This window comes from Chroicocephalus ridibundus, chromosome 5 (assembly GCF_963924245.1).
Source record: "Chroicocephalus ridibundus chromosome 5, bChrRid1.1, whole genome shotgun sequence".
In the NCBI taxonomy this organism is placed as follows: domain Eukaryota; kingdom Metazoa; phylum Chordata; class Aves; order Charadriiformes; family Laridae; genus Chroicocephalus; species Chroicocephalus ridibundus.
Window position 1 is genome coordinate 67,674,425 of NC_086288.1, and position 15,259 is coordinate 67,689,683.

The window sequence follows — 15,259 nt, forward strand, 5'->3', positions numbered from 1 at the left end:
CACAACATGTGTACTGCAAGCAATCCAGATTTAAAAAGCTTGCCTATATTTTTTCAGAATATATTTCTCAGAAGAGGGGAAAAATGCCTGCGTTTACGTAAAAGATACATAGCCAGCATGGGAGAGCAAAGTTCTAAATCACTAGTGAGAGTTTTCAGAAGAATGGATGGAAAGGTTATACTGAATGCCAAGTCTCTGCTGAGGGAAGATTTTAACCGTTACAATCCCTGCTGTTACAGAGTACCAGCAGACTGGTGGTAAACCATACCTCTGTGTTATCACGGGAAGAGGAAGCCATAGTCAGGGAGGAGTTGCTCGCATCAGACCAGCAGCTATCAGATACCTCACAAGCCACAACTTCAGGTGAGTTTAGATTTTTGTTACTGATACGTTTTTTTCTTAGCCCACATTTAACTAACTGAAAATTGTAGTTAGTTTTAGAATACTGTTAAACTACTAAACAGATTAAAGTAGGTCTGCTGTTTCATAAATCCAGTGCGATTGTGTGACACACAGCCATCTTATATGGAGCATCTATTATGTGTTAGATCCTTTCCTCTGGGATAGATGAAAACACTATGAATTAAACTTATCTAGTATAGTTTAATTACATATTTCCATTCAATGTTGTTAGCTTTACTGTGAAAAGTTGTTAATCCTGCTTTTTATAGGTCTCCAATAACCTGCTTTAGTGCTCAGCATCTTATGCGGGACAGCAATTGAGCAAGTCTGGGCTGGCATCAGTGTGTTTGCTGCTTTTTCTTTACAGGAGCATGTGAAGGTGGGACTCAGAAATAGCAAAGACTTCCCATTTCCTTCTTATTTTCTACAGAAGACAAGGGAGAAAATCTGTTTTGAAAGAAGAGGGAATGAAAGGGGAGCAGGAAAAGAGGAGCAGAATGAATATAACTGGGAATATTGGGCAACTTTTTTTTTTTTTAAAACTTTCCTCTTAGTTCCTGCTGTTTCCAGCTCATCACCTCTCCAGACCCTGTAAAATCCTCCTTCACTGTCACATCCAGAGGACGTGATGCTGATTTGCTGACTCTCACAGGCATGCATACTTGACTGAAAGCCTTATCACTTTCCGTATGTTAGATAAGGGCTGAAGGATATGGCATTGCACGTAGCTTTCATGTTGAAGCTTCATCTTTTCTTGTTTCACAGGTTCACAGAAGTAAAACCAGGCTGCCTGAGAGTCATGCTGAGTTGAAGGGTTGTCAAGAAGAGAAGAGGAATATAGAAACTGAGGTGTTAGATTACAGCTAAAAACTTTTTGAACAACTGCAATAGTATTTTGTAATCTGTTTTAAAGGATGCTATTTTATTAGAAATGGTTTCAATTTACAGCAAGTGGTTTTGTCAGTATGTTTTCAAGAAAATTTTTTTGTGGAATGGATCCTATTTTGAACCTGCAAAAAGAAGACACAGTATTTGAAGTCACAGAAATGCATATTAAGAATTCTGCTGAGCAGTGTATGCTGTTTTAAAGGGAAGTTAAGGTACAATTTTTAAATATAACTGTCTTCTCAGCATACCCAGTCTGTGTCTTTTGACCCTCACACATTTTAACTGCTGTGGATTCTGTGCTTCTGAAATGTCATACCTTGTACAAAGTTATTTTGTGATTCAGAACTTTGTGCTAAAACCTTCAGAAGAGCACAGGGGAGGTGGGAACACAACAACTACTAATACTTCAAATCCAGTTACAGCTGGGTGCTAAATATTTCCAGGTTTCTTCAAAAGTCTAATGTAGTCTTTTTTAGTGGTGGTTTTGTGATGGGTTGACCGGTTCTGTCGTCCTTATTCTATTCTAAACTTCTTCTGATACTGATGGAGGTTGTATATAAAGGACTGTGCATTAAGACAAGCTGTGTGTTTGGTAATTCTGCAAACGTTTGACTGTGATCTATTAAAGTGAAAAATACGATGCTATAGTTCAATCTCTACTTACACATAGCTAACACTGTAATTTTGCAGGAAATGCCCATACTCTTTTCAACATCCACTGGATTAAAAGTGTTTCTTCCTTTATGACTTTTTGAATGGAGCGAAGCGAGTACTGTTTCACTTTACAGGTGTCTAATAGTGGTGTGTCTTCATTCTGTCTGTATTAAACTTGGTGATGTCCTTGTAGAAAGTATGATTGTCTGTGAGACATTTTAAATGTATTTTTAACGTCAAAGAGAATGCTAATACTACAGTAGTAATTGCCGAACTGGAAAGTCTGAGAGTACGAAAGTTATTCTGTTGTTGGTGGTGTTGCATCAGCATCTAGAAATACCTGTGGAAAAAACCCAAAACAACAAAAAGCCCCAAACGAACCCCTGCAAATTAAATATAAACATCTATATACATCTATACTTTGGCAAATATTTCCAGTAAGCAATCAGAATGTATTTTTAATAGAAACATCTTCTAGAATGCATTACTACTTTTGTTTACATCTTTGCCTCTTGAAAGGCATATGAATTTTTGTTGTAAGGCTTTTTCAGAACAGGTATGAGTTCTGTATTAGGAATAATACTAATAGGTTAAGGATTAGTGGGAGGGTGTTTTTCTTTCATTTTAAACCACTTTTGCTCTAAATTTTACCCAGGAACTACATGCGCATAGAATTTGTGTATGAATCCATATGTGTGTGCAAGTTCTGCCATTTGCGTGCATGGGTAGTAATAAGCAAGGAACTTCTGTGAGAAAAGCTGTGCACAGAAATAGGTTTCACTTGAAAATGTGTCTGTTTAAGTTGCTGACAAACTGAAAGACATGATGTCTCCTGAATATCCATATTTACTGTAATATATACACAGTGAATGCAATGTACGGTAGACTTAAAAATTTGAGTTTGTCATGCTTCAACAGATACTGTAATCTTTCCATGGTGATTTCAAGTGGAAGAATAGCTTGAACAATATTTAATCAAAGTGACTCTTACTGGAATAATAGGCTGTCATAATAAGTTTTATACTTTTTGTGGGTACTTAGTTCACCTGAATTGCATCCCTTCTCTTTTTCTTTCTCTCTGGGCTGCTCTGGTAACCAGTAGGTGAAACACAGAAGATCTGTGCTCCCCAGACAGCACTAGCACAGCTGTTTCTGCCACCACACAACGTCCTGTGCGGTGAAGCCCATGCTTCATCCTCTGTGACAGTGCCTAAAACGGACTGAGATGTTATTCAGGCACTTGGACTCGAGACAGCAGTTCAGACTATCAGCTGTCCAGGGTTGCAGATGCTAGAATGCTTCAGCAGAGCTAGGATCTTTCTTTTGGACCAAGGAGCTTCCTTCTGTGCCTGAACAGGTTTTCCTTAGTGCTACTGTTTACAACGAATGGAGCGCAGCTCTTTAAAGCGTGGTCCCTGTTGTATGGCCTGGGTGTCTGAGTTGCCCAGTGTGTGCTCAGAAGTGTTGCCTGTTGAGCTGCTGGGTGCCCAAGCCCTACAGTGATGTGCTCATAAACAGGGAAGTGCCAACGCTTCTGGTTGTTCTGGGAAGTGGCCTGATTCACTCAGCATGTTTGCACTGTTCCTGACATGGGCAAAGGCAGCTTAGATTTCAGTTCAAAAGATGAGCAGAAAAAGTTATGGTCTTGCCCCATCTGTTCATCATAATGTAGTTGTTGACAAGTTTACCCTGGAGGTGAGAAACACAGCTCCTGTCTTAGCAAGGGGGTGATGATTGCACTTGACTTTCACTTCCCCAGAAAATACTGACCAGTGCGCTCAGGAGTATTCTTGAATTTGCCACATCCTGAGCCTCTTTCAAAATAGCAACTGTAAGCTAAAAATGCAAGGTCAAGGGGACAAAAGCGATTAAAGAATATAAAATGCATAAAACGGCCTCTGGAAGAGGGCTAAGACTCTTCAGAAAAGAAGCTGTTCCCACTGAGCTTCAACATCCTTCCGCATTATTTTTTCGTCTCTTAGTCCTGTTTGGATAAATGCATAAAAAAAATGTTCAGGGCAAAACCTCAGCTCCAGTCTTTACTAGGAGAGTTTGCTTTCTCCAGTCTGTCAAAGTCAGCAGAGGAGTGCATAGCTTAGGAGCCATTTGGAGTACTTCTCTCTCTCCCTCTCTCCATTGTCCCTTTGGGTAGATGTTGAGGTTCACGAAGGTGCTCTGAATACCCTATGTGGTTATAGGTTGATCATTTGGCTAGTATCTGCCATTTGATTACAGGCTGAACTTTGATGGAAAACGATGGTTTAAAATCATAACGTGGGCGGAATTGGTCTTACTGTTACTAAAGTTATTGACAGAGCCTTCAGCAGCTCGGGGTGAGCCGTTGCAGTTGCAACTCAGAAAATATGATGAGCTCAGCCTTTTTCTTCCATAGGAGCTTAAGCGTGTGCTTAGAAGCTGTGCTGAGCTGGGTACAGAATGGAGCAGAAGATCAGTGCACAGAGAGAAAGAAAGTAGACTTTTATTAGTAAGTGTCTCCATGCTTTTAGCTACTTGCCAAACTGTCCAGAAAAAAACACACTGGACTACTTGTATTTCTTTGACTGTTTTTATAATGTATAGTGGGATGAATTACATCAAATATAATTGTTTCAAAATAGGTTATATTTCAGAACTTCCATCTTTTCTGATGTCTTTTGCAGTTACATCAGTGAGAATCCTGAGGTATCTTGTAAATTCTGTATCATCTTACACTTTTGATTAAAGTAGCGCTTAGCAGTATTGCCACCAGCACTCTGAAATAATGTGCAACTGTTAAAATACCAATTTTGTGTACCACTTTTTATTCTAGTCTTCAACAGCATGTGGTTGTGATGACTGGTATTCTTTAATATGTGACTTTTGCTTTCTTTTTTACAAAACATTTTAACATTTATCCCAGTTTTTAATTTAGGAAAACTATTTTTAATACAAAACCTGATGCTTGTGCTAGCATTGATGAGTATTCTTACAGTAAAGAAAAAAAAAGGCTCAGGGGTGCAATGAAGAAAGTTGCTCATAAGTAATGTGAGTGTTTAAAAATATATTTCAGTTGATTGTGAAAGTGTTAGGGCAAAAGTGACTTTTAAAAAAAAAAAAAATTTCAAGATACCTTGATAATATTTTAACAACTTTGGATTTTGCTTTTGTGGTAGAACTTTATTTAAACTTAATGTTTTCATAGGCCTGTTGAAGGACACCTCAGGCAAAGTTTAACTGGTGTTTCTTTGTGGCTGTTGGAAACACATTGTGACTTGGGAATCCCCATTTAAACAATGTCCAGATGCTCTAGTCGTAACCTAGAACATCACTAGAACATCTGGAATGTGACTGTTGTGAATACATGCAGTGTCAGGGAAGATCTTTACATGCTTACCAGAACATGCATTCTAGAAGGTTTAACTTGAGGAGGTGAAATGTAACCAAATTGTTATTTAATCTTGCCACAAAACATGGTGGGTAGACAAGAGAATAATTTTATTTTTGATAATGGCAAAGAAGGATCGTCATAAATGTAATATGAGAAATTATACATAGACTTTATGTTACTGATGCTTATGTCTTCAAGTGCAATTCACATTTCCAGTACAATATTGCCCTCTTCGCAGAGCTGAGAGGATAGAGCGTGAACGCTGTAACAAAGGAGTTCATTGACTTACCACAATTTCCAAGTATCATGTTCTCTTTAAAAAAAAAAAACAACAAAGCAACACACAAAACCCAACCAAAGCCCAACGGTTCATGCTATTTCAGCTAAATAAACTGTGCAGAGGATTAAATGACTATATGTGAATATGCATGTGAAAAGACCTAGTATTGCAGCTACCAGTTGTAAAAGCTCTTAGGACCATACAGTGGAAGATATCAAAGTCTATTTTTAAATTAAAATTAAAAAATGATTTTTTTATTTGTATAAAGTTGTAATTTTGCTGTTAACTATAACTTTCATTTTTTACTGAAATACAGTTTTGTAATTTGCATTTAGAATTTCTAATATGAAAAGGAATTTACAAAATCTAGTTTAATAAAGGATTTTTGCCACAAGTATAGCCTTCTGTCTTTCCTTGGAAGATTGCATTTCAGCTTGTATCAGATTTTGTCAAGTAGTCGTCTTGGAGTTCTGCATGAAAGCCACTTGCCTTGACTTGAGGATACCGTCTGTAGGGAGATGAAGCGACCATCTGCGGGTGTAAAAAGGAACAGATTTGTGGCCTGATTTTAAGTGTTGTGAGTGGGAGCTGAATGCTCACATTACTGAAAATAAGGGTCATGGTTTCAGATTTTTTTGGCCTGAAGTAGCTGAAGAGATGCTTGTTCAGGCCTGGCTTATTTTGTGGGAGGGTGAGGGCAGTGGTGTATGTCTCAGGGGGAGGGCAGGTATAACCACTGTAAAGGTGAGAGGTTGGGGTAGGGAAGTGTTCTGGATAGACCTCATTTAGCATGACCCCTTAGATCAGGGGCAGTGACAGGTCACATCCCGAGGAAGCACAATCGCTGTATTGTCATGGATTCAGAGCTAGTAAGTCTGGCTTTTCCCAAACCTGGCTTTTCCCAGACAAGCCTGCTCTGTGCAGCTATTCCTGTGTTATGTTCCTGTAAGTGTGGAAAGACACCTGAGAGCAAAGTGCTGGCCAGAGCCCAGGCTATTTTATTAGCTCAGGTTGAGGACAACTGGCTTCAATCCGAGTTAACTCCTGCAGAGTTGTTCCTATGACTTCATTGCCTTGTAGCTCAGATAGACTGCTGAAATAAGCCAGGTTTGTGCATTTGCACAGCAAAGCTCTAGCTAATAAGGTTTTGGGAACACATAAAAGCTTGGCAGATGCTGGCTTGGATCCGATACGGCTGCTTCTGAGCCACAGCGACTAGACCACAGAACGGGTGAATGTCTGGTCGGTTGTGTGCTCCTTATTTAAAGGACTCTCTGCTCTGGCAGCGTGGCTCAAGGTCAAGCTTGGGGACTCTCAAACTATCATGTTTTATAGTGGAGGAACTGCTTCTGGACTTGCCTCCTCTCTGGAGGCAGGATGGCGGCTCAACGTGGAGACCCAGCTTGACTCCTGCGCTTGTTGAACAGTCCATCCTTCTCTTTCACTTCATGCTTTTCTTTCCTCTGTGTGCTGGGCTGGCTCTGAGCTCTTCTCTGCTTGCAGCTGGAACTTTGCTCCGCGATGGCACTCTGGGCATTTCTGAGAGTCCTCCTCTCAGTTTAGATATGAGAAGTGTAGTATTTCAGTCTGTCCTTGCTTATGGAAATCGTTTGAACTTTTAAGGCTGAAAATTGAAGTGTGGTAAAATAAAAATATTGCTTGAGGTGAACAGAAATTTTCAGCCTAGATCCTTGAAGTACGATTAAATGTTGTGTCCGCTGGTGGAATGCATCGGGCAGCTCGACAATAGGTGGTGCCCTTGCTAATGGCATAGAGTGATGGTGGCAGCAGCTTTTACTGTGCCCTTGCCGGAGCTGTTGTTTCTCTGTATGATGTGCTCTAAAGGATGTTATTACACATCACACGCTGCTCGTTTCTTCCTCAGAGGGAGAATACTGTATTCAGAGTATTGTTTTGGTGACTTTTTTTTTCTTCTTTACAGATGGGTGGGGTAGAGTTTGTTTTCAAAATACACTTGCTGCTCTGTACTAAAGATGGGGAAGACAAGTTCGTTTTTGCACTCAGATTTGAAGATGATAACGTTGGGGTTTCTCCTTTAGCTATTCTGCATTGGTTTTTGTAGGTTAGTTGCCTGAGTGTGTGGACAAATCAGTCTGTTCAGAGACTGACACAAAGACATTGTGCTATCTCGTAAAGTCTATGCCACTGTGGGTGTTGCTGGTGGTCATCTTGCATCTTCTTAAAATCCCTCATGGGGAAGGACCCTCTTGATGTTGCTTGACTTCTTGCATTAGGAGGCCTGGCTGGGCTAGCAATGGCTTCTCATTAGTTGCCATCGTTAATTCTGTAGGATATGTCAGGAGATGAAGTTTGCTTTTTCCTATAGCCTGAGTGGCTTCTACACGGCATGTAGCTGGGAGGTGTTGTCTTTTGAGGATTAGCTCAGAGAGCCTTTCCCATAAACAGGGCCTGTGTTTGTCCCGAATGACAGTTGGGAGCTTTGGAGGATCCAGGAATCCTTACCATCCCCTGGGCTGGTCTGCTCTGTGTCCCTAAGTGCTGGAGACCCCTTGGGATGCTGAATAGGGGGGTCTGCAGCCTTTCTCTCTCACATCTCAATGGAAAATACAACAGGCAGATGGTGAGGGAAATGGTGGGGCACGGAGATGCCCTGTAGGCTGGAAGAATCTCGTAGGGAAGGAAGATCTGTGGTGGCCTGTGGATGGGCCACGACTGAGGGGACATGTTGCCGGGTGCAGGCACAAGCCCTGAAGAGCAGTGGGGAAGGGTGGCTACTGGATTCAGATCAGCGCAAAGAGACTGCTGTGATGAAGGAGAAAGGCCTGTTATAGCATGAGGGGCTTTATGGCGGAGGATGGATGTTGGCGTGGAGTAGGGGCATGCCAGTGAATTGACACTAGGAAGGATCTGGAAAAGATGATAGGGCAAGGTCTTGTGTGGCAGGTGGGCAGTGCAGAGGTGTCTGGGACACCCTGGAGCACCGCAGGACCGTTGCAGTAAGGTAATGTCCTGGTTTGAGAGACACAGGATTCATTTCTCTTTCAGTAATTTTGGGTAGGGTCTCTTCTAATGCTTGGGAAGACTGCATTTTTAGAAGACTCTAGTGTCTGAATTTGTGAAAATATTTACTTTATAGCCAGCAATGGTGTGTGGGTTTCAAGGTCTCAGTGTTTTTGGGCCTTGCCAAGCGCGGGGACAAGGAGGAGCACAGCTTCCAACTGATATAAGTGTCTGAGTATAACCCTTGCATGTTTTATATTGGTATTGGGATCAATATTGGTTCTTTAGTGTTATTAATGTTAATTATTTAGTCTTATTCTATTAAATCTGTTTATATTTCAGCCTTCAGGTTTCCTTGTTTTTTCAGATTCCCCTTCCCAGGTTGGGAGGTGTCATCGGGGGATAGAATAATTGTCTAAATGACAATAAATTGTTGTGGGTTCTTCAAACTGTAACAGGTACCATGTGTGGATGGGGCACTACTGCTAGGGCAGCCCATTTCCTCCAGCAGAGCAGTGCTGATGTGTCCAAACCAGCATCTCAAAGCAGACTGTTGCTGGGATGCCCCATTCTTGCTGAATTAAGTGTAGTAGATGGGGCTCCACATCCTGTGAGTGACTTGTTTTGTACTGTGTTCAGGTTTGGGGTTTTCTTTTAGCTTTATTTATGTAGCTTTCAGATTTTAAGAATGCCTCAGATCTCTGTCTTGACTGAGACAAAAACTGTGTTGCAGACTTTGGGGTGGGGTGGGAAGCACTTGCAGTTTTGGTAGCTTTTTGGCAAAAACATGGGGCTTTTGTCATCTGTTCCATGATGGACATTTAGGCAATCCCTGCTACTTCAGGGTTTGAAAAAGGCAGCCATGTATCTATCCCCAGTGCCACCAGAGGTCCCTATGGCCCGAGACCCTTGTGCTGTGTGATCTTTAACTCAAGTTGCGGAAACAGAAAGGACTGAGGGGGAGCACAGGATAAAAGTCACCATCTTGCTTTCCTCCTCCTTGTCCTAAGCTGTTTTGTGTCCTCTGCCATGGCATTGGGTCTAAAACTATATTTGTGCACTCCTTGTGAGTAGGGAACGTTTTTTTCGTATGGCTCGGGAGACATGTTACATGACTTGGGGAATGCTAAAATAATAGTAAAAATATTAAACACTGATGCATTTCCTCTGTATGGTCGGGATGTGCTATCTGTGACTTTCTTTGGGCAGTAGGACATTGAAGTGTGGCAGTGCTGCTGTGACGACTGCTCTTTCTACAAGCTTGGTAAGCAACTGCATAGATCATTATTATTTTTGTGTTACCCTGAGAAACAGGACCCTCCTCCTTCTTACACATCCTGCCTGCACCACAAATTTAATCAATTTGGTCTGTAAGTAGAGGAGTGGTAGTCCTGTCAAGCTGGGCTGTGCGAGCTCTGCATCGGCTAACTCACAAGGCATTGCCTTGGATTCCCACCTCTAAGTGAGGGTAAAAGTAGTCTTCCTCACCTCTGTGTCCATCTTGCCTTTCCAGATTATCCCCTTTTACTGTCTTGCAGTGCCATATAGGCAACCCATGGGTGACTGGGAGCTTCAGCTTTTCGGCATTTACCAAGATAGCCATGTTCAGTAGCTATCTTGATGTACTGCAGAGAGAACAGAACGTCCCAGGAGGGGTGGTGCACCCTGGCTGGCAGGGGGGCTTCTCCCAGAGAGGGCTTTGTGAGCAATTCAGGGCACCTTCCTCTGGGGAGACATCTCCATGTTCATGGACTAGAAACTGGCTGGTGAAAAGGGGAGCCTGAGACTGCTGGGTATGACCATCCCCATCTCCTCCTTCAAAACAGGAGGAAGTGGGGAAAAGCACATTCAAAATAAAAACAGCTGCTGCCTTCATCTTCCTGATTTTCCCAAGAGGAACTCCGATGGCTCCTGAGTTTGGCAGGGCAGGAGGCCTAGTTTGTGCTGGCATTTCTTTCCCTGCCAAGGCTGATGAGGAGGCTGCGGAAATAAGGAGACAGGGCAGCGCTGTGGGGCAGGAAGGTGTGCGAGTGGAGTGGGGCCGGGGCAGGAGCAGCCCTGGGGGAGAAGGGGGAGAGGAGCACTTGGTCCCGTCTCGCTCGGCATGGGCGGATGGGCTGGGGAAGCTGTGTGGTCAGCATCTACATTTCTGGTGGTTCCCCCGGGGCCTGGGAGCCGAGCTGCCCTCAGCTGCGGTTTCCTGGGCTGCTGGGGAGGCAGGGAAGGGGGAGCCCCAGGACAGGATGGCCGCCAGGGCCTGGCCTGGGGCCGCCTCACAGCAGGGCTGGTGAGAAAAGCTGCTTCCTCTGACACTTCCCTGCTGTGACGGAGGTCAGCTCTTCACCCTTCTGGGCAGGGTGAAAGGAGGAACCAGCGTTTCCTCAGCGTTTCTGGCCTCCCTCGTTGTTTTCTCGCCTGGGCAGTGGCACTGGGGACGACCTCAGCTGCTCTGAGCCTTGGGCAAGGCCAGGGGTGAGTCAGGGAAGCTGACCTGGCCCTGAAGGCCGTGGAGTGGCCTCACCTCGGGTGCAATTTCACAGAGAAAACCACTACAGCCGCCTCCACGGCTTCAGCAAAGCTGCTGGGATTAATTTTGCATTGAATCCAGATGGGCGAAGGAAGTGTGAATGTCCCCGGGGAGAGAGAAAATTGCAAAAGTCAGACAATTTACAGGAACAGATGTGGGCTTGCACACTATGCATGTGGAAGTGTTTGCGGGCAGGAGAGGGCTGCCCCTCAGACCCTGGGGCTGCCAAGCAGACCCTGCCCACCCCGCCGGCCCCTGCCAGGGCTCTCCTCTGCCTGCCCTGCCACCCTGGCCACCATCTGTCCCCCTGCCACAGGCAGCCTGCCTGCTCAGCTGCTCTTGCCCTCTCCCTGCCAGCTGTGTGGCCACTCTGTGCCCCTCCAGGCTGCAAATATCTCCTAAGAGCTACACCAGAAAAACAACAGTGGGCAAACTGCATGGATGGCCACACTCAAAGAGTTGCAGTCAATGGCTCAATGTCCAAGTGGCGAGCAGTGACGAGTGGCATTCCTCAGGGGTCGGTACTGGGACCAGTGCTGTTTAACATCTTTGTTGGTGACATGGACAGTGGGATTGAGTGCACCCTCAGCAAATTTGCTGATGACACCAAACTGTGTGGAGCGGTCAGCGCACTGGAGGGAAGGGATGCCATCCAGAGGGACCTGGGCAGGCTTGAGAGGTGGGCCCATGCGAACCTCATGAAGTTCAACAAGACCAACTACAAGGTCCTGCACCTGGGTCAGGGCAATCCCAAGCACAAATACAGGCTGAGTGGAGAATGGATTGAGAGCAGCCCTGAGGAGAAGGACTTGGGGTTGTTGGATGATGAGAAGCTCAACATGAGCCAACAATGTGTGCTCACAGCCCAGAAATCCAACTGCATCATGGGCTGCATCAAAAGAAGCGTGGCCAGCAGGGCAAGGGAGGTGATTCTGACCCTCTACTCTGCTCTGGTGAGACCCCACCTGGAGTACTGCATCCAGCTCTGGGCATGACAACATAAGAACAAGGGCATGGACCTGTTGAAGCAAGTCCAGAGGAGGGCCACAAAGGTGATCAGAGGGCTGGAGCACCTCTCCCATGAAGACAGGCTGAGAGAGTTGGGGTTGCTCAGCCTGGAGAAGAGAAGGCTCCAGGGAGACCTTATGGCAGCCTTCTGGTACATAGAGGGGGCCTACAGGAAAGATGGGGAGGGACTCTTTATCAGGGAGTGTAGTGATAGGATGAGGGGTAATAATAGTCTTAAACTGAAGGAGGGTAGATTTAGATTAGATATTAGGAAGAAATTCTTTACTGTGAGGGTAGTGAGACACTGGAACAGGTTGCCCAGAGAAGTTGTGGATGCCCCATCCCTGGAAGTGTTCAAGGCCAGGCTGGATGGCCAAAATCAACCTGGTCTAGTGGGAGGTGTCCTTGCCCATGGCAGGGGAGTTGGAACTAGATGATCTTTAAGGTCCCTTTCAACTCCAAGCATTCTACGAAACGCAGAAGACATCTTGCTCCCTCAATAGGGTAGATAGGTATTTTGGGAATTAGTAACTGATTTTGGGGGAAGAAGATTGAATTTATTCACAGTAGCGTGACTTCTTTTATGCTAGACTGTCTAAGAATGAAACGGAGGAATTAAGTAACCCTCAGAGCAGTTCCTAAGCACGTTTCCCTTTCATGAAAGGGGAAGTAGGTTTTCATGTTGCCCTGGAGGAAAGCACTTCCCATATATTGTCCTGACAGCCCATTCTGCACTGGCGTCATGGGAGGAATTGTGCTAGGAAGTTAGCACACTGGTTTCTGCTCATCAGATACCAAGAAAAAAGAAGTGTGTAAATGTTAGTTTTGTCACACAACCCAATCTCAAGAGGAATATCCCAGAGAAATGGCTAGTCAGTAATCTGTACCCAGCAGGAAAACATATAAAAGTAGCAAAGGGTAGTTAAGTAGTTAAGACTGCAGAAGGTTGTGGTCTCAGAAAGTGGGGAGATCTCTCCCTTCTTGTCTGCACAAGTGTATGGGTTTAATGTATGGAACAGAGCTATATCAGTCTTGAAAAGAGGCTGGATAAATGTAGATGCCCACATACAAATGTTAGCACCAAAACCAAATGTAGTCATCATTTGCACAATTCAGGGTCCTCTGTTTTGGGCCTGAGAGGTCTGTGCTGCTTAGATGTGCCCAGGTCTGAGTCACTCAATGCCTTGCACCCATCTCAGCGCTGTTTGCACCCAGAAAGTGGGTGGCTTGGGGCCAAATCCCCCGGAGCACGGGTAGCTGGAGGGATGCTCTGTGGCCACCTGAAGCACAGGGCAAGCCTGTCACTGACGGCAGCTCCATTTCTGCGTTACAGAGAACACAGATCTGCTTTTGCAGGGCAGATGGAGGTGCTCGTTGGCCATCTCTACCTGCTAGGTATGCCAGTGGTGCCCAGGCTGTGGCTGCTCCACGCTGCCCCTCTGCCTCCTGCTGGGCCTCCTTTCATGGTCCTGCCAGGTGCAGGATGGCAACCAGCAGGAAAGGTGGCTGGAGGTGGTACCTCGCTGGCATGGAGCCCCTGCCCACAACAGTGGGGACCTGCAGCTGTGGTGCCGGCTCCCCGCTAGCCGCACACCACCTCTCCCTCTGCACCAGGGCTGTGTCGGCTCCTTTGTCATTGCTCAAGGAAGAGGCAAGGCCTTGGGAAGGGGCTCAAGAGCTGAGTTGAGGGTTGAACTTTGAAACTTGCTCTGTAACTCAGGAAGGAGGGTCCACTCAGGAAGGAGGGGGTGGCATTGCAGGTATACTCCTGCATTTAGACTTCTCTGTCAGGAATGGTCCAGCCCCAGTGTGCTGGAGGGCTTTGACTCACCCTCTGAAGAACTCTAGTCCTCCTCACATGATGTGTGAGGAACTCACCTCATGCTAGGTTTTGGATTCTGTTTTATCACCATGTGCTTCACTACAGTACCAAAACTGAGGGGTGTCTAACCACTGTGTTAGCTTGCTGAGGAACCACAGCCTAAATTCATCAAGGCACAGGAATGAATAGTGTGCAAGTTCTAGCAAAATCCATGTAGGAACTGCTTGTGAAACTGCATTTTCATTTCCTCTTTCAGATTTGTTTCTCTGACAGTGAGTAATGCTTCAGAAGTTGCTGTGCCTGGTCTGCTTTAGAGACTTTAGCGATGCTCTCCACTGTGCTGCGAGGAAGCCTCCCTTTCTCTGAGGTATCTATCCCTGGGAAGGGAGTGCTTTCACCCCCAGGCTGATATGGGTCTGGGCAACCTACCTGATTTCCCCCGTACTGCCCCAGGAACCCAAGGGAAAGCAAATAGCCACATCCCAGTTTTCCCAACACACAGCTGGCATTTTGACCACATACATTTCTCCTCCCTTCCTTTGAAAATGTTAACAACAACAAAAACAAATTAGGCTCTTTTTTAACCAAATAAGCACGCTTCTTGTGTGTTGTTTATACCTCTGGTGCAGTGCCTAGACATAAGCAACAATTAGCTTTATTTTGTATTATATAGTGATCATCTAGGACAGAAGAAGGGCTTGAAAGGCTAAATACAATGTGTATCAAGAGTGTCAGGATTTACTTCCCGAGCATTGCAATACCATACTATTGGAGGCAGACCAAAACCAGAGCTGAGCAAATCTGAGAAGAAAAAGGCAATCAGGTAGTGGGGACAGGGATAGCTTCTTTCCTTATTTCAACCCCCTCCCTAACATCAATTTTCTCCAAGTGAGACAGAAATCAGTGGATTAAGAGACAAATGCGACCTTTCCTTGTAAACTGGCCCATGTCTTTACATGACAAAACCCTGGATAATGTTATTTTACATAATTGGTCATAAACCCTTAGTTACTTGAGGTTTAAGACTTTAATTTTTACTGTCAACTTACTTTTCAATGCAAAGATAATTTGCAACCCTCCACTGCACCCCCATAAATATTTTCCACAACAAAGTGTTTGTTTCTGAAAGTCCCAGATAATGACTCATACCGAGTTTAAAAAAAAAGGAGAAGCAACGTATTTTAGAATGTATTAACAATATTCTCTCACAGCCAGATGTTCCCCTTCATTGCACACCATGAAGAGGTGAAAAAGAGCAGAAAAACTGTAGTAAGAAAGAAAAAGAAAAAAAAAAAGCAAGGATCAAGATAAACTTGTCAGGCTGCAGTG

At 44.6% G+C, this 15,259-nt stretch overlaps 1 protein-coding gene across 1 annotated transcript in view; it reads left to right on the top strand.

Annotated features, from left to right (window-relative positions):
* N4BP2 (NEDD4 binding protein 2) overlaps positions 1-5,990 on the top strand; it is a 41,321-nt gene extending 35,331 nt beyond the window's left edge. Inside the window, exons 18-19 of the mRNA XM_063335733.1 lie at positions 240-363; positions 1,168-5,990. Coding sequence (XP_063191803.1) covers positions 240-363; positions 1,168-1,213 — 170 coding nt within the window. The 3' untranslated portion in view covers positions 1,214-5,990. The remainder of the gene's footprint in view (positions 1-239; positions 364-1,167) is intronic.
* Positions 5,991-15,259: the final 9,269 nt, after the last annotated feature.